The 18,614-nt window shown below is 36.2% G+C and overlaps 1 protein-coding gene across 1 annotated transcript in view; it reads right to left on the minus strand.

Annotated features, from left to right (window-relative positions):
* The window catches only part of TRAPPC10 (trafficking protein particle complex subunit 10), a 47,344-nt gene that overhangs the window by 19,130 nt on the left and 9,600 nt on the right, over positions 1-18,614 (minus strand). Inside the window, exons 2-12 of the mRNA XM_032994485.2 lie at positions 17,436-17,517; positions 16,619-16,754; positions 15,326-15,522; positions 12,359-12,554; positions 11,097-11,208; positions 9,834-10,081; positions 7,384-7,530; positions 5,363-5,477; positions 4,122-4,198; positions 1,358-1,449; positions 44-184 (exon numbers count right to left, since the gene is read on the minus strand). Coding sequence (XP_032850376.2) covers positions 44-184; positions 1,358-1,449; positions 4,122-4,198; positions 5,363-5,477; positions 7,384-7,530; positions 9,834-10,081; positions 11,097-11,208; positions 12,359-12,554; positions 15,326-15,522; positions 16,619-16,754; positions 17,436-17,517 — 1,543 coding nt within the window. The remainder of the gene's footprint in view (positions 1-43; positions 185-1,357; positions 1,450-4,121; positions 4,199-5,362; positions 5,478-7,383; positions 7,531-9,833; positions 10,082-11,096; positions 11,209-12,358; positions 12,555-15,325; positions 15,523-16,618; positions 16,755-17,435; positions 17,518-18,614) is intronic.

Consider the following 18,614-nt stretch of genomic DNA (forward strand, 5'->3'; position numbering starts at 1 on the left):
ATATTTACCAAATGAAAACCCAGTACCACATAAAAGAGGATACTTTTCTATTTGCCCAAGGTATTTCTGACATTCAGCTAACTGTTTTCTCGTATGTGTGACAAGCAATGCCCAGCCCTCAGCAAGGTAAGTTTTCAGTGCCCCTTGAAGATAGACTTCTGCCTTCTGTGGACCTTTCTTCCTCCTTTAAAAATACAGGAATTAGCAGAGAGTAATATAAGAACTTTTGCAGCCATGAAAACTCTCTATACATTTTCAAAAAGTGGTGATGGGAGAGCAACATTGCATATGAATGCAGAAGAAGATGCAATGAACCATTATGCTCTTTATTTTGCTGGTAACAAATCAACACACTGGCCTACCTTTATGCAATTCACTTAAGCAAGCAGAACTGTAATTAGTGTAAATATACCATGTCAATGAAAGGCTTCATATACAGATCTATCTCAAGTCAGAGTAAGTGAGATGAAGCTACCTCCCACAAACACGATAAAAGCCATCTCAAGCTTCTCACAGTTAACTAAAAATATGCTTACTCAACAATTTTAAAGCAGGAAAATGCTTCAATGAAAATACAGTTTTATCACTACACAGCAGTTCCATGGTAGTCTTTAAACCTAACATTATTGCCTCAGGTGAAAATTTAAGTTCATTTAGGAGAATCTGTTGAGGCTAGATAATCAGACTGCTTTAGTGAACACAGGTGAGAAGCATGCCCCAACATGTTCTCCCAAAAATCCACTTAGGACTCCCAAATTCTTCTAAACAAGAAAAATAAAATGCAACGGAAAACCAATGCAGGAGGTTCCTTTAGTGGAATTTAACCGCAGGGATAAACACAAAAAATGTAATTGGAAATTAGGAATAGAAATCACTAAGTTTCACAGTAGGGGAGATAAACATTTTGCAATCACAATCTCAAATATGAAATTGATTACTCTCCAAAGAACACGTTAACTGACTTTTCTTAACTATAAATGTGTCTAAGTATACTTAAGATAAATATAAACTTTGAAACAAGTCAGAAGCCACATTACAAAGCAGGCTGTAGCAAATGCAAAGTTATCTCTTCCCTCCCTCCACCCGGCCCTTTTCTCTCTAGAAGAAAGGATCAGGATAAAGAACATAGGTCAGTTAAAGGCAAGAGTACTAAATCATGAGGTGTGAATTAGGGTTTGATATAAAGAGATTGCCGGTATTCTTTTTTTGCTGAAATACAGCCTGAAAATTAAGGTATGTTTACATTTTTAAAAATACTTTTAAAAAAATCCTTCTTAAATACACTGTATTTTCCTCAAGGATTATATTCAAATTTCTCAAGGCTAATGCATTTAAGACATTTTAAACATTCATTTACATATAAAACTCTGCCAAGTCCTTTCCCACAAGCTTAGCTGAGCGAATTCTTCCAATATTTGTGTACATTTCAATGGTGGCATGGGACAGATCCTGTTTAAAAGAAAGGAAACTATTATAAGCTTTATATATATTTTTAGTAGCTATATCATATTTCACACAAACTCATAGCCAGTAACTAAGTTACTACCACAAAAATACCAGAATGAGTCACTTTTTAGATTTCCCCTTGCCCCCAGCACACAAATACAGCAGTTTGTAACCGGTCATCTTCACTTTCTACAGCTGATCGTTACCCCATATCTGTGTTATAAATAGCAGAAGAAAAAAGCCTATTAAAAATTAGATAAGGCAACTCAAACTCACCAAAATAATACATGAGATACAATTTCAAGCAGTTCTTTAGCACCTATTTCTCGGTGACTATGTGACATTAGATTATCATCGCAGGATTGTATAGTGTATAATTCCAGGATACACCACAGCATAACTATTTAGAGCAATATTAGAGCTTGCCACAGAGACTCAACTAATACTTCAAAACAAATCAACTACATACTGAACGTGCTACATGATTCTTTCACTAAAGCTGCACATAATACCAGTAAGTATATGAATGTTTGTACTATGTAAACACACAATTAAACACAAAAATGCTAATTTAAAATAGGAATAAGCATTTTCACAAGAGTGCCTTAAAGGAATTTTGCTTGAAGTTATGCAATCCCAAACTGAAGTTTCTCAGTCATCTTTAAGCTTAATTTCCAATGCAGCCGCACTGTCTACATGTCACCTTTCTCACCTTGCCCTCATCTTGTAATAGCAGTGACAAATCTTTCTCACAAAATTAGCAGTTGCAACACATACTATATACCACCACCAAACGTTTTTTTTCAAGTATGTAATAATCTCTGGCCAGATACATAAAAATATTTCAAATCGTATTTACATACCAGTCTCTTCTGACTATCAACAGCCTTCCACAGAAGCTCATCTTCCTTCACTTAGCATATTAAAAACTACTCTATCCTTCAAAAGAAATTGCTTAAGAGCTTCCAAGTGCCTAAATATTTTGCAGTGTATCTGTCAGAAAGCATCTATTCCTATGGGGCAGGAAAATAACCTAAAATGAGCTTCCAAAGCCTTTCATGGGCCATTTTTGATGTTTCCTATGGAGAGCCTAGAAAAATCACTTCTTTCTTTAAGAACTCACAACAATATCCTACAATAAACTAAGTGATCACACCTTAACAGATTAGTATAAGCAGAGAAGTCTTAGACATCAGCTACACATAAAAATGAAAAGCTCCATTCCCCCAAAATTAAGGTACAAGCCAACATGCTTGTCGAAGATTTGACAGTGTTACAAAAGATTCTGAAGTTGTTGCCTGAGACTAGTCATTGAATGAGAACAAAGCCTTTTCAGGTAATAAAAGTTCATCACTGTGCTTTCAACGTGTCTGAAAATCTGCATTTTACTTTCCAGACTCATTAAAATTTTAAATACAAATAAATTATCTTAGCTGTGTCTGGAAATTTTAACTAATTCTATGTACTTCTCCACTGAATACATGGACAAAATAGGAGTATATATAAGTTGTATATATTTATGTGACAACTACATAGAAAACAATATAGAGTATCTGGTATCTGAATTTCTCTTGCATAAAAGTGCAGTCAGAAATACAAGCGGGAATGGCAATTCTTTCACTGACAAACTCTGCAGATGCCACTTTGTATCTTAAATTAGGGAGATACCGCTGAATTTAGTGGAGATCCTCAGGTACAAGTTGGAACTGAGTGTGCAAGAGCAGCTAGCAATTCTGAAGATTTTAGTTTTGGTCCAGCTATCCAACTAGTCATATAAATAAATGAAGTATAAAAATGAAAGATGGTATATTCAGATGAAATCTTTTAAACCTTTTGATACTTTTTCTTTCAATAAAACTTTGTAAAAATAAGTACCACCTAGTTTCCAGATTAAAAAAAAAATATTTGCTCAGTTTTCCTCCAACTTTTCCCCAGAAAACTTTAATAGCAGTAGTGCAAATATAAGAAATTTCAGAGGAAAATTATTTAAGGGAAAAAAAAAAACAAAACAAAACAAACCCCCAAACACACCCTTGTGACAGTCAGGGTTGGGGTTTTTTTGTTTTATTTAACAATTTTTTATTAAAAACACAGACCATACAATGTCTCCTCAATAAGGGAGCTCTAAGGAAATAAATATATATATTAAAGCACAATGAGAATTCTGATGTTTCAATCTATGCCAGCTCCAACCCTATTATCCACAGGTGTTCCACAGTTTATATAAAAAGATTAAACAGTATAACTTAAACCATGCAACATCCATTGCAAGATGCAACTCTAAACCATTCAAAATGAAGTTGAATTCAGATATCAATAGTCTTCTGGGGAAGATTCAATTAATTCTGAATTTGGGGTAGCAGAATATGATAGCCATGACATTGGCTTTTTTAATAACTAAATACACATACTTACAGATAATGACCTCCAACTCGTAACTGTAAATATTAAAAGTTAATCCAAATATTTGAAACTTGGAGCCCATATGGGGTTCCAGTTGCAAAACAAATCAGCCTTGTTGTGTTCAGTGTGCAAGCAATAACCTTTCGTACCAAAATACAGAAATACAGATTTACATTCTCAATGTTATCTTCTCAGGTTTGCAAATTTTGGCCCTATTCAATCTATAACGTAAGCACACAAAACTAACAGAAATAACCAGAACTCATACTTACTAAGTAGTGTTTTTCAAAAGCTTCTACAGATGATAAGGCCTCTTTAAGTTTCTTATAAGGGCTCTGTGATGCATTGGCTTTAGAAAGAACAGAACAAGAGGTGACACTTACAAATACAGTCCTATTTTAATAACACCGCTCCCCGCTCCTTTTTCCTTCAGTAGAAAGTGGAAGAAAAAATTCATACTAATTTTATGTGGAAAACGTCAATAACGCTTAGATACAGATCATGAGTTTCTTCCCCAGGCTCTAAAATAAGATCAAGAAGGGCTGTTTCACAACTCTCTGTGTGCATGCACATGTGAGTGATGTTCAGGGTAGCAGGGTAAAGGCAAGCAGCAATACAGTAACTGTACTAACTTCTCCATACAGAATTTCATAACGTTTATTCAACCTAGAAACACACACAATTGTACTTAAATACCACATTATGCCATGAGTAGTATTCTCACAACTGACTACTGCTGACTTTATAAATCAGTATGAAAGAGTATAGTGTAATTTAAAGACATTTTACTACTTTAAACGATGTACTTCAAAGGAAAATTATTAGCAAGACCAAGTTTTTCCTGAAGTAGCTTGCTCAATTTAAAAGTCTTTGCCAGACCAAATACGTGTCAGTATTTCAGAAGAAAAAAGACCCCATTTTAGATCGATACGACAGGCACCATAGCACTGAATTAATAATCATACATCGTCATACCTCCAGGAGCAGTTAAAGCGTCAGCCTGTCAGCTAAAGCTTCAAAGATACTAATTGTTCTAGTAGATTTAACATCTGAAAGCTTATTCTCTTCAGAAATATCTTTGCAAGTGTTAAAATCCACAAGGAGTAAATAAATTTGATTGTTCAGCAACTCAATATCACTTCAGCTCAGATAATATCACTTTGTAGCTCCAGTTGCAGGTTATCTATTTGCATCAGATCAAGGATGCTCCACTTCCTTTTTCAAATAATTTTATTTTCAATACTTGTCAGAAAGTATTAAAAACTTTATTCAAAATCAGTACTGTCCAAGCCTATTCACCTAAATGCTGATGAGTATTAATGGAAAAACTTACACTTGAAACAGTAAGAAGATGTATTGATAATTTTAAGTAGTAGACACACAATAAAAGAACTCTTAAGAGATAACAGAGTTCTATAAATGTTTATATATATGTAGGGATACTTGGAAGTTACTACTACTGAGGTATTTAAAACAATGTCAGTTAGAAAAATGCATACATTCCTGATAATACCTGTTTCAGGGCGTTCTGCTCCCAGACCTGCTAACAGATCAACAGTTCTGTTAAGGTCTTCTGAATTGGGTCCCTTCTCTGACACAAGTCCACACAGATAACCCAGAGATTTTAACTATAAGATAAAACAGAAGTTTGTTTTCACTAGGCTATAAAATCAATATAAAACTCCTTTTATTCTAGTACATCATTCCTACAATACATTTCCACTGCTGCCATATTATATTGCTTGTAAGACCTGTATTAAAGTTGCTTCATGGGAAGAAAGTAGCCTTTTTAAGAAACTTTAGCTTTCAAAAGTAAATGTTATCTCACAGTAGAAACTTATTTTATTAATTACATTGCGTATAAGTTACTGACTCAAAAACATTAGAACACATGCATATATGCACACATCTCTATATGCATAACACCTATTTAAAATAAATCCTTCTGGTTTTCTATATAAACATGGACAAAGCTTGAGATGTTTGGCAGTTATTGCCAAAGATAATTTCTAGTAACTGTGTCTGTATTTTTGAAAACTATATAATCAAGAAATGCAGGCAGTCCCAAGTACACTGGTTAAACAAGCTTGCAAATTTACCCAAAGTATTGTATTCAGGTGAAAACCTCCTTGAAAAGAGAGATGATTAGCATAGCTAATGGTGTTAAAACAGTGCCACATGACTACCATAAAACCCCTTCTAGACAGCAGCTGGTACACTTGATACCCAGAAATCTGTACAGGATACTGTCTTAAAGAAGTTCAGTTCTGTTGGTCATTTGGTTAATTCATTTAGAATAACTCAATCAACTACCCTGGTAAGCCTGCAAAAATAAAAAAGGTCATATATAATGACACCATATAAAAAGGAGATGGCCATTAACTTTTTTTTTTAATTCCACTTAAATTTGTCACTAGTTGCTACATTTGTTTCATGTAGTCTGTTCCACCATACTGCTACTCATTATCCTACAACTTTTCCCTTCACCCTTTGTGTAAGAAGAGCTATGAATGGGAGGAACATTTCCAACTCAGGTACACACCTTCCACAGAAACATATAAGGAGCATGGTAAGAATATGATGCACACATCACCACTTTAAACAGTTCTGCTTCATTAGTTCTGATCTGCCCCCTCTCTTTTTTTCTTAAACAGTAACTGCTCAAGGTGAAATTGTCTTTCTCTGCTTTTGCAGTAAGACAAGGACCTCCTAGGATCAGTTAGAGGATTCCTAAATCTACTGAAACATGAACAAACTATGATTAAAATAAATAGAATATATTCTACAGGCTATGCAAACAAGAGGATGAGCTTACCCTGGTCTTCAAAAACATCCACAAAGATCACAGAATGCTATTTCAGTAGTTTCTGGAATCTGTCATCTTTCTAAACTGTTTTTCAACAGCGGAAAGCCATAGCAAGCTTAGACACCAACTCTTATAGAAACGGAGTAAGTGGAATTTGAGTAGGTATTAATGTAATTAGGGAAGGGAATTAACCAAACTGAAAAGGCCACTTTACAAATTTTACTTTATGGTAAGGAGTGGTAACTGAAAAATGGCTAATTATTACTTATTTGCCTTTTTCACAAGCCGTTAAGGGTAACATCTTCAGTGAAGTTAGATTACTACCATACTAGCACACCAAAGAAATAATGAACTATGTAAACAGACTGCTGTATTCTCTATCTATACCAGTAAATGCATCCAAATCTGGGCAGCTTCTCCTGCTATAACTGAAATTCATGTGCCTTTTCTCAGTCAACATGGGCTAAGTTTGTTCTGGAGCTTAATGAGCTAGTCATTATCAAACCAGTGGTGAGGGAGGAGGGGACAGACAAAGAGGTGAACACACCCTAGTTATTCCCCATGGAAAAAGTGGATATCAACCTCCATGTCTCATCTAGATTAGACTCAGGACAATACATGGAACTCCATATTAAATTCCACAATAAAAAGTGTAAAATCTGTTCCACAGATGCAAATGATCTACTTCAAAATTGTAATACCACAACTGAAACACATCATTTGCTCACCTTCTCCGTGGCATAGCTCCATAAGCCAACTGTGTGGGAAACATTTGCATCTATTTGAGCCCTATCACAGCAGCCTTCTATTCTCTGTAAGACTTCCAAACAACTCAAAAATACCCAACAATCCAAAGCTCCAGGTGGAACAGAGACCTGAAGATGAACAGATAAAATTAACTGGAAAATAAACATTAGTCAGATGAGAAAATACTTCAGCAAAATACTTTCATTGATACAATGTAGCAGAGCCTCTTGGAAGAGCTTACTCTAAGAATACACAAAAAACAGGCCGATTCTCACTACCTCCTGAATAATTCATATATAATAGCTCATGAAACAAGGACAGCTAAGCAAGTAAGCAGTGATTATATTAACTAGATTTGATACATTCACCAAGATGAAAGGAAAAGACTAATAGGTACTAGTACTTGGAAAAATTCCAAAAATTTGGAAACTAAGCCTAAGGAAAACAGATTTAGGAAAAATTTCTGTGAATTTACTACTAATTTCTTAAGGAGACATGAGATCTAATAGAGACTGAAATTAAAAGTACACTAAGAAGTAGATTAAAAAGCCTGTAAAAAGAAATTAGTCTAAATTTCCTTTGCAACGGTAAGTTTGTTAATCAAAGAATAACTATCATGGACAATTAATTAGAGAATGGAGATAAAAACAAACAAAAACAAAGAAACAAAAAATGACCAAGAAGGGATTATCAATCATGACATGGTAGAGAAAGACAGGAGAGTTTCATACTAGAGTATTTCAAAAATCAAGATAAAGATGAGCATATCTAAAGGTCTGGAATATAATCACAATAATGGTGTCTCAAAATCCTGTTCATAAACAATGCAAAAATATTCCTTTTAGAAAAACTGTGAAAGTCTTGAAACCCATATAAACTAGGTAACTGACTAATGTGATAGCAAAGTTCAACATGCACACAATGTATCTGAAATAAAAATAAATATCTGAATTCTGAAAGAATTTTCAGGAAGAGAAAGATCATAAGAATAGAGTAGTTTACATTTCTGCCATGTGTTCAGTGATGTGAAGCCACATGGAGAGGTTTGCCTGTATTAAGAGAAAGAATCACAACAGGGATAACTACATAGTATGCACAGATAAGTGTCACTGTCTCACAGCCTGAACACCTGCATTCAGTTTAGATCACCTCACCTAGACAGAAACAGAAGAAATAAGAGACAGTGCAGAAAAGAGCCCCAAACACTGGAGGCACAGGGCAGACTGAGTGCAGAAAAAGGGGAACTGCAGGAACTACCTTCAGAGATTTAGAAGGCTGCATGTATTTATTTGGGGAAAAAACAAACAAACAAACAAAAAAAAACAAACAACAAAATAAAGCGGGGTAAAAAAAACCACCACCACAAAACACAGACACAAAACATACTATCTGTGGGAATTACATGTTAGTTTTAGAATACATTAAGGTATTAGTAATGCGTCTGAAGTAGATCTTCTGGTTTTAAATACCGATGAACAGATGGAACTTACGGAACTTGCTACCACAATATCAGGCAGAAGTTAGCAGCTACTGTTATAATAGCACAGATAAAACTAACAGAGACCCAGACACCCATGGGATTTAGGACATGGAGGAGTCACAAAGTGAAATCCAGGAATATTCTCACACACACTATGCTGTTCTTACAGATATATTTCAATTCACATATATCTGTGATCATATGTGGAGGATGATCAGTGTACAACATCCCTGATAAAGCCTCTTTAGAGGATTAAAAAGCATCAGCAGAAACTAAAGTATGGAGGGAGGAAGGGTAAAGCATGGAGGCATGCAACATGACAAAAAGCTTTGAGTGCTGTCACTTGTTTCTATCTCTTTCTTCTGTCATTGGATGCGAGCCAGAGACAGGTGCATAACACAGAAGAGCACTACTGGGCACCAAAAGGAATCGCAAAGTAAGAACCACAAAAGGTGATCAAAGAAGCATCCAACTTGCATGGCAGTAACAAGTCCTACTGTAGATACTGTTTCTAATTCAAAACTCCTTTTTGTTACAGACTACCAGCCTGCGTATCAGGATATTAACCACTCTGCCTTATTTTCTCCAATACAACACTGTTATAGATTTTAAATGATGGGAACTATAGTTCAAGAGACTGGTAATAAATCCAGGAAAGAAGCAGAGAAATTACCTACCAGCTTAAGAAGTTAACTTTCCAGGTGAAGACTAGAATACTTTAACTAAATAGAGGTTTGGTTTTCCGATGTGGTCTCCCATTTCCTTCCAAAGAAATCCTCATGATGAAACATTCAACCATAGCACTATTATATCTGTTATTACAGCATCATTTTGATAAGCTACAAGCAGTGCTTACTGTATTCTGGTCACCAACATCTAAACTTCAAAAATCTTGTTAGATCATCATTGGATAAAATCATTAACATAATGGAATATATTACACTGACTCACTTCTAATAGCTTGAGTTCTTGCACACAGTTGTGAAGAAGCTCCAGTGCTCGCTGGGAAACCTCCCATGGCCTCTGCAGGAAGATTAATAATGTGCACTGACGAGAAAATAGGTAACTACGCAAGTCCAGTAGAGTAGCTTCTTGATTCTGAATTAGCTCTCTCTTCTCCATGTCTATTGGTTTTCGGAGAATTAAACCATTCCAGCTCCTCACTGGCTGGCAAAAAAACGTCAGCCAGTTTGCACCATCTAAGTAAATAAAGTTAATATCCAAGAATCAACCACTGCTTTCTAATCAAAACCACTTCTTCCTCCCTCTAGAGACTGCAAGTTGGCTTATTCTTTCAAAAATTTATCATGTGGATAAATGGCTTACTGTCTTAACTTCAAAAAGAAAAACAAAAAAAAAAAAAACAGCAGAACTTCCATAGCTAAGTAGATAACTAAATTTCAGGACATTCAAACCCCACAGGCATTTTGTCTTAATTGCATATTTGTTATCTGCTTAGTGGCAATCAGTGTGTAATGCATTTCTTAGCAATTAAGCCTACCTGAAGTTCAAAACAAACAAGCTTTATCTACTTATGTATTTCTTATTCATATATCATAGACAATGTGCCCCCATTTTCAGACATAGCATCAGGTTCAGTCAGGGCAAATGTATTTCACTGCAAATACTCCTGCACTATATTTTTACCAGATTCATAACACATACCTGATTAAAACTGTTATATAACTACATATGCTTTAGCTCATCAAAACAGTTTAAAGTTGATACTTCTTGCACAGTAATTTTTCTTGAAGAGAAATTTAAATTTTCTGTAGTGTAGATTAAGCACCTATTTCTAGTCAGTTTTGTAGTGATTACCAAATGTCTCATGTAATTCGAGGCAAAACTAAATGTGTTTCTCCAGGAAGCTCTTTATTGAATAACTTAACAGTGAGCTGTAAAAACAGCAACTGTATCTTAGCCAGATCGATACTTACGTAATTATAGAGTTTCAGGGCTCCCTTTATTACAAGCACAGGTTTTCATTAAAAATTGCTTCTAAGCCTCAGAGATGAAAACCAAAACTTTAATAGACTACGACTGATATACACTAGCATAAAACAAGAACACAAACTGCACAGTGCATCTTCACTGCAACATACCACCTTTTTCTCCCATGTACACATACGGTACCCAAAGCGCAGGGTTGTTTGGTGGAAGCATAATGAAGAAATTAATACACTTAACATTTATTTAACATTTTAAGGCACTTACCACCAGCCCCAAAGTTGACAACATACTGAGAAAACAAGGCATCCAGTTCATCATACTGCACTAGTGCATCCTCAAATTGCTGCAGCATCTCAAAGACAAAGGCCAGTTCTTCCTTTTGACACACAAGCAATACAAGGAGCATGTTACTAGTATTAATAATATCTAGTATTACAGCCTGCCCCCATCCATACATAGAGCTCCAGGAACTACTGTTCCCAACATTCTTTCCCTTCCAGTATTCACACATATAGGAAACCTGCCATTGTAGCATATGCACCATTTCTTCCTAAGGCAGGGAGGTTCACAAAAGAAGATGAAGTCATACAGCTATGCCTGTAAATTCTGTTCTGTATCCAGATCCTGATTCACTAGCAGATATTGTTCATACATCCATTAAAAGTTCAAGTTTAAAAAAATAAAAACTAAAAGAAATTGCTGAAGACTCATTTCCCATAAAAGTAGTAATTTCCTCTCCCCTCTGTTTACACTATGAAGGCACCAATTTCAGTATCTATAAAGGTTCAGTTGTACACAGAAAAGAGATCCAAAGTGCTAAGTAGAAAACGTCTGAGAATTAGATATATCACATGCACTAGGTAGTGCACAAAGTCAAAGCAGACATGAAGAAGAAGAAGTAGAATTAGTCTGGAGAACAGCACTGTACAGGGTCCAGAAAATTCAAAATCAAGACCTTTAATTCTGTCAAACATGAGTTTTTTGCTTTTCTCTATATCAGCTAAAGCACATATTTAGAAATATAAAATAAAAAAACTATATATATATATATCCAAGGCATTCTCTATATGGATTATTTCAAAATAGACACTTTTCTAGAAATCATCTCCATACATACTGATAATAATCCAAAGAAAGCATAGTAACATTCATATTAAATACAAATTACAAGTTTGAGTATCTTGGCACAGGCACAGTAATGGGACACTTACTCAAAATTCAAGAGTAACTACTAAAACACTTTCTAGATGCAATTTGTTTGATTCAGTTGAGGTTTATAAAACTGACAAGTCTGAAAAGATTCTGCTTCTGCAACAGCACCACTGTGTTACAACCCAACCCAACCCTGCTGCAAACAAGATTTCAAAAATGCTGCTTTTATACCAGTCTTCATATTTCTTGCCACAACCCTCAAAAGAAGATGCAGAACGTTATACATACCAGAAAGCCAACTATGAAAAAAAAAAAAAAAAGCCATTATTAAAACTAGGTCTCAAGTACTTTATTCAATAAAAAGAGATTTTTACCTGGACCATGAAATACTCGCAGAAGCTCCACCCTGGCTCCGTCCTTTTCTCTCTCAAAGTTCTCATGTCATCTTCAAACTTGCCTAAGTTTTTGGTAAAAGACATGAGAAGCAATGTCCTGAGTTTGGTCAGGAAGGCATTCCAAGATTCCTGAGAACGGGAAGAGTCTTTCAAAGGGTCAGAAAGTACCACACATCTGTAAAGAGATTGACAAAAAAATATTTTTGAAGAGGTAAATAAAAAATTTACATATAAATTCACAGTAGAATACTGTGCATACCTGACAGATTCAGAGTGAATAATACTTAGTTTTTCATTCAACACTAATCAGAGGGAAAAAACGAGGTTGAGGGTTACGCTTGTTTGGGGGTGGTTATGTTGGGGTTTTTTTTAAAAAGCCATCAAAAACCAACCGAACAAAAACTTTTCCATGTATGTTTAAGTCTATGACGTAGTTTATGAGAAGAGTTAAGTGTTTTCCACAAAATGAGTACTATAAAGCTTTACTTTTTTTAAAGCAACTAATGGATACATTATTCCAAATACTTAAACATAAGTAATGATGTAGCTATCCAAGAAAAAAAAAAGTCATAGCAATACAAATCAGCAGAACAGTAATTACAGCTACTCCTGGCAAGGATTATGCAAGATAAAAATCAAGATCCATTAGATCACATATATTCAGCCTTTCCTAAATCACTTAAAATAATCCTCCATAATATATTCTTACAGTATCTCAATTTGGTTTTACACATCCTATGTGCTAAAACTTTCACTGCTTTTCTCAGAAAATAAACCAGAACCCATTAATTCATAAATAAATCAGTCTTTTTAGAGCATTTTCTTTCTTCACTTTTTCTATCACAATTTAGTAACGTTCAAAAAACTACCAATATCTCTAAAGGCAGGAAAATCTCTCATCCAAGTAAAACACTATTTCTCATTAGAAAAGTCATCTTATCCCATGGCAAAATGATCAAATCAAGCCAATCGCTCCGTTAGAAACCAAAAGCAAACTGAATCAGAGTTTTTCAAACCATTTGCCCAAATAATCCTGTAATATATCAAATACTGTTTAGGTACGAAGAAGGTGCTGCCAATGTACAGGGTGTTATAACATGCTGACCTGCCAGACACTGTCAGCTCACACCAAAGTACAGTAAGTGCTTCAATCTACTCTTGAACTTCAAATGTTTATCCTGTCACTCATTCTTAGGGGGAAAATCTCCTGTTTAAAGTTAACTCTCAAGGTTAAAAAAAAAAAAATGTAACATATAATAGATTCAGTGTAGTGTTTCAGAATAAGGAATACAGTATCTATTAAAGTTGGTTTCAAATTAAGATTTGTGTATTTTGTTGACTTTTATGAAAACAGAAACGGTTTCCTATATTCACTATTATCTTCCTTAGAATAAAAACAGTTGAAGAAACTGGCTTTAAATCAATTATAGCAGAAAGGTGATTAAGTGAAAGGCAGAAAGTAAAATGGTAAAAAATAAGCCCTACCCCTTCATATTCCCCTCTTACCTCACTCCCACTACCTGTAATTCTGGTAACACTTTTGCAACCACCTAAGCAAACAAAAAATACTGAAGTTTTAAAAACTGATTTATTACCACACTGTTCCCTGTCCTGGGTTGAGTGAGTGGTGGAGTTTTTTGGTGGCAGGGGAGGGGGCTATAGGGGTGGCCCCCTGTGAGAAGCTTCTCGAAGCTCCCCCAGCTCCAAGTCAGCTCCACTTCTGTTTGGGAAACTGAGCCAATCAGCTGCACCTCTGCGATAACATATTTAAGAAGGGACGTGGTGACAGGCAGTCGGACTTGTGAGGAGGAGTTGATGCAGCTGCGTGAACACCAAGGTCAGTGGAGGAACGGAGGAAGAAAGGAGGGGGGAAGTGTGCCGGAGCAGAAACCCCCCTGTTCCCTGTGGTGAGACAGCAGGGCAGCCCCCCCCTGCCACCCATGGAGATCTACGGTGGAGCAGACACTGATTTACGGCCTGTTGTTCCTACTCGGATGATCAAGGTTCTGTGCCCGAAGAAGGCCGGGGTCTCATGGGAAAAGGCAGCCCCGCTGCTGTAATTCAGTGCTGGGAGGATTGCAGCATGCGGGGGAGTCCCACGCCGGAGCAGCTCGGGAAGGGCTGCAGCCGTGGGAGAGAATCCAGTCGGAGGAAGTTAGTGACCCATGACGGAGCAGTGTGGGGAACGCTGCGGCCTGTGGGAGGAACTCATGTCGGAGAAAGTTTGTGGAGGACTGTCTCCTGTGAGAGGGGGCCCACGATGGAGCAGGAGGAACAAGTTTCAGACACTCCCCTCACCGAACATGAAGGAAGTGGCAGCGCTGACTGCACCCCCCATTCCCTGCCCCTGCGCCACTGGGGGAGGAGGTAGAGATATTGGGAGCAGAGCTGAGCCCGGGAAGAAGGGAGGGGTGGGGGGAAGGTGTTCTCAAGATGTGGCAATGCTTCTCACTGACCTACTCTGTTATGTGTTGTTAGTGTCTGTAATAAATGTGTTTTTTTTTTTTTTCTTCCCCTAACGAGTCTGCCTTTTGCTCATGATCATAAAAGGGGGATTTTTTTTCCCCATCCCAGTCCTATCTCAAAACCCAAGCCTGGCTCATCTGTCCCTTCTCATTGCCGGAGGGGAAGGGAGAGAGAGCTGCTGCGTTGTGGTTGGCTGCCAACCAGGCCTAAACCTGTCCTAGCCAGGAGAAGATAGTTGAAAGCTTTCTGAAACACATTTCAAAGCCACCACAAATACAGTAAGAACTGCAAATAAACTTCTCCCTTTATTGCTTGTGTCAGTCTTCTTCAAAGCATAGGTCTTATGGTACCATCGGTTTGAATGCTGGACATCAAGAAAAGTCCTCAGATGAGCAAGAAACCTGTTACATAGGGAGCTAAGTTTTCAAAAAAGTGAACTAGTCAAAAGGTTAACATGTTTGCAAGTAAAAGAATGCATACCTGTCACTTTGTTTGTTACAGAAGTCATTTCTTATTTTATCTACTATAGAGGTTCGGGGAAGGATATTTGTTTTGTTCTTTTTCTTGGCATCACTCTCAACTACCACAATTAGCCAGTCCACCGAGTTGTGAGCTTTGAGAACATTCTGCCACTTGGTGATGTCATCCTTGACTGTAGTTTTGTACACTTCCGTGTCCTGGGATGAGAAGTGGTGAATCATCAAATCAAACAGACATTCTGAACAATTTCAAAAGGCAAATTTTGTTCCAACAGAAGACAAACAGAAAAACATACCAAGTAGAATTAGTGACAATAAGTTCACTTACTGAAAGAAATCAAATGAGGTAAAGTATAGTAAGGTTTTAGTCTTAGAATTTAATTTATTTCTAGTATTTTGGTTAACAGTAAATGTATCTTAGTATTTGGTAAATTATCGCTCTTTAGATTACTGAAATTAAGACTTTTAAACAAAAGTTTTTTACACATTTTTGAACTCTACAACAAAAACAGGCTTGAAATTACAAAGCTGAGCTGTTTTATTCTCACATAGTAACAGAAGTGTGATATTTGTGCCTTCTAACACCACTCAAATCTTAATCTGTTTAAAAGCTTTTTCATAAAAATAAAAATACCCACAACATTCTTTGGCACTTTTTTGCCTTCTGGATTGGTTTTAAATGGATCAATTTAGACAACTGTTAAGGTTGTTCTGGATACTTTTTGGTTGGTCACAGATCAAATGTCACCTTCGTCCTTCAACTGGATAATTAATTCATACCAGAGGCCAAGCAAAAAGTAGTGAACTGTAGATAAACAGGATTAAGAAATTCCAAATCTTGCCCAGTTTAGATTGCTGACACGTACTAATACCTGACACATATGGAAGATGAACTAAAGAAAAAAATACCTTAAGATTTAACCTCATGAATAGATCATAACTAAAATACTCTGGCAACATTTCTGTATTATGAAGCAAGTGTGCTGTGCTACATCAGTAACACTGTTAGATCCTGGGGTTTTTTTCATGATAAAGTACTGAAAATAGCTTATTCAAAAGCCTGTCCTCTTAAACAACACTACAAAGAAATACTGCTTATGGCAAAAATGTACTCAAACTGACTAAGTTTTGCTTCCGATCATATTGGGTATGCATGTTTATACAATGCAGACTTAATTGTTCAAATAAGCATGAAAAGCAAATGAAAAACACAGAAATCACAAGCAAAAAGTTAAAATAATTTCATTTATAAATCTGAGTACTCAGTTTTTCACAGTGTTTTCCTAATACTTACACAACATTCTGTCCAATAAATATGAAGAAAGGGAAAAGTCAAAAGAGCCTTATTCCCCTCTTTGGGTAGTAGCTCCTCTTTAAACTGAACAAAGTTAGATTCTAGATGAATCATCTTTGGAGCACGGCCGTAAGACCTATAAAGGTTAAAAACCAAAATCAGTGGACAAGACATACATAGCAGAATACAAAAATGAACATGTATTTTGGGGAAGAGGAATAAACTGAAATACTCTAGTATTGGAAACTCATAAACTACACTTACTGCAGTTTGTATAAAGTTAACTAAAACTGGTATCACTTGAAATGAGATAGAGGGTCCTTTTTGCAAGAACAGGAGCTAGAACTTTTTGGCTTTGATTAAAAGATTTTCTGTATCTCTAGGAGCTCTAAAAGTGGAAAATTCCATATAAGAAATTTCCCAAAATATTTTTTTCCAATCAGAAAACAGTGTGCCATAACAAACTTTTTGCAGGAAAGCACATCTAATTCCACATAAATTCTACCTATATTCCCTTCAGAATATGGCTGTCAAAACACATCAAAGGACAGACCAAGATAAACCCACAAACCACAAAATCAAAAACAGAAACACAGCATTGCTATCATTTTTCTTTAGGTGAAGTTCAACATAGCTGAGTGGAAATGACCATCCTGAACAACATTTACCTGGATTATCCAAATTCTCCTTTCCTTAAGTCAGTTGCTATATTCAGCTCAGTTTATGGTAAAAGCTTCTCAGAGCACAACAAATACACACCTTCCCAAGTCTAAAAACACACACTGAAATAGTATCACAGAATAAAACATAAGTTTACCTCCTCCATTCCATGGGTTCTCTAGGAAGCTGCTGAGAGAGTGTAGGATATAAGGAAGTAAATAAATTCTGATCTCCAGCACCTAAAAGTAAAAGGCATTAATCTATTATCATCTGCAAATTATAGCAAAGAGATTAAGAAACTATATAATTAACGGTTTGTTCTTTCAATAAAAAGATGTAATTTTGTCTGCTATGTGGAAACTGAGGCCTAGCACTGAACTAAACTTTTTAAAATCACACGTTCTCAAGATCTAATACAACACTTTAACAAGGCACATAATACATTTACTGTTATAACTTCCTATTACGATTCTCCACATAGCTACATAATCCATATACCAAAGAAAGTATCATCCATGTAGCCAGTCCAACTCTAAAAACTAAACAAGCAACTCCTTAGCTGGAGTCATTGGCTAAACAAAGTGTATATTAAAAAACCCTCAAGAATTTAGCCTTCGCAAACCAGACTAGTTAGACAGTGGTTCACATCCCTTGCGTAGCTGGGCCTACCATGAAAAAATAAGCATTAGCACATGTTCTGTGCTTTAGTGGGTTTGATTCCTCTCTCCCCATTATCTGGGGGCTGCTGTTAGCACGAAGCAGCTCTGTGACCACCACGCTGTTCTTGCTGCCTCCAGAAACATCAGGTCTGTTAACACAGTGCAGGTCTCCTAGAGCTGCCCCTACACTGGCACACAGATCCGTGGTTAGGCTTTATTCACTTGGGCTTTGAACAACTTCATTAAATGAAACACCATTGGAGTAGCTACTTGTATGCAGGATGGAACAAAATGTAGGGTCTACCAAACCAAAAAAAAAAATATATTATCAGTAGCCTATGAATATCAGTTCTTAAAAGCCATTCTTTTCCTTTAGGTACAGGAAGAAAATGACAAGGAAAAAACAAGCTTAAAGTAAGTTCTTCCAACTTCTATTGGTTGTCAGCATCTCTGAGCAAAGAGATGTTAAACTCTGGAGAGAGGTACTTTGTCAGATATCTTGGAATCCAAACCCATCGGTTGACTGTACTAGGCAAAGCATAATGCCCAAATAGTCTTTCATGATACTTAAACAAAAAATATGGCATGATGTCTGGCAAACAGACACATCCAAATGAAAAGGGAGTAAGATCAAAAATATATTTGCCACTGTGTTTGATCATTGTTCTAAAATCTGT

The sequence above is a fragment of the Tyto alba genome, unplaced genomic scaffold (assembly GCF_018691265.1).
Source record: "Tyto alba isolate M040663 unplaced genomic scaffold, T.alba_DEE_v4.0 Super-Scaffold_14, whole genome shotgun sequence".
NCBI classification, from domain to species: Eukaryota; Metazoa; Chordata; class Aves; order Strigiformes; family Tytonidae; genus Tyto; species Tyto alba.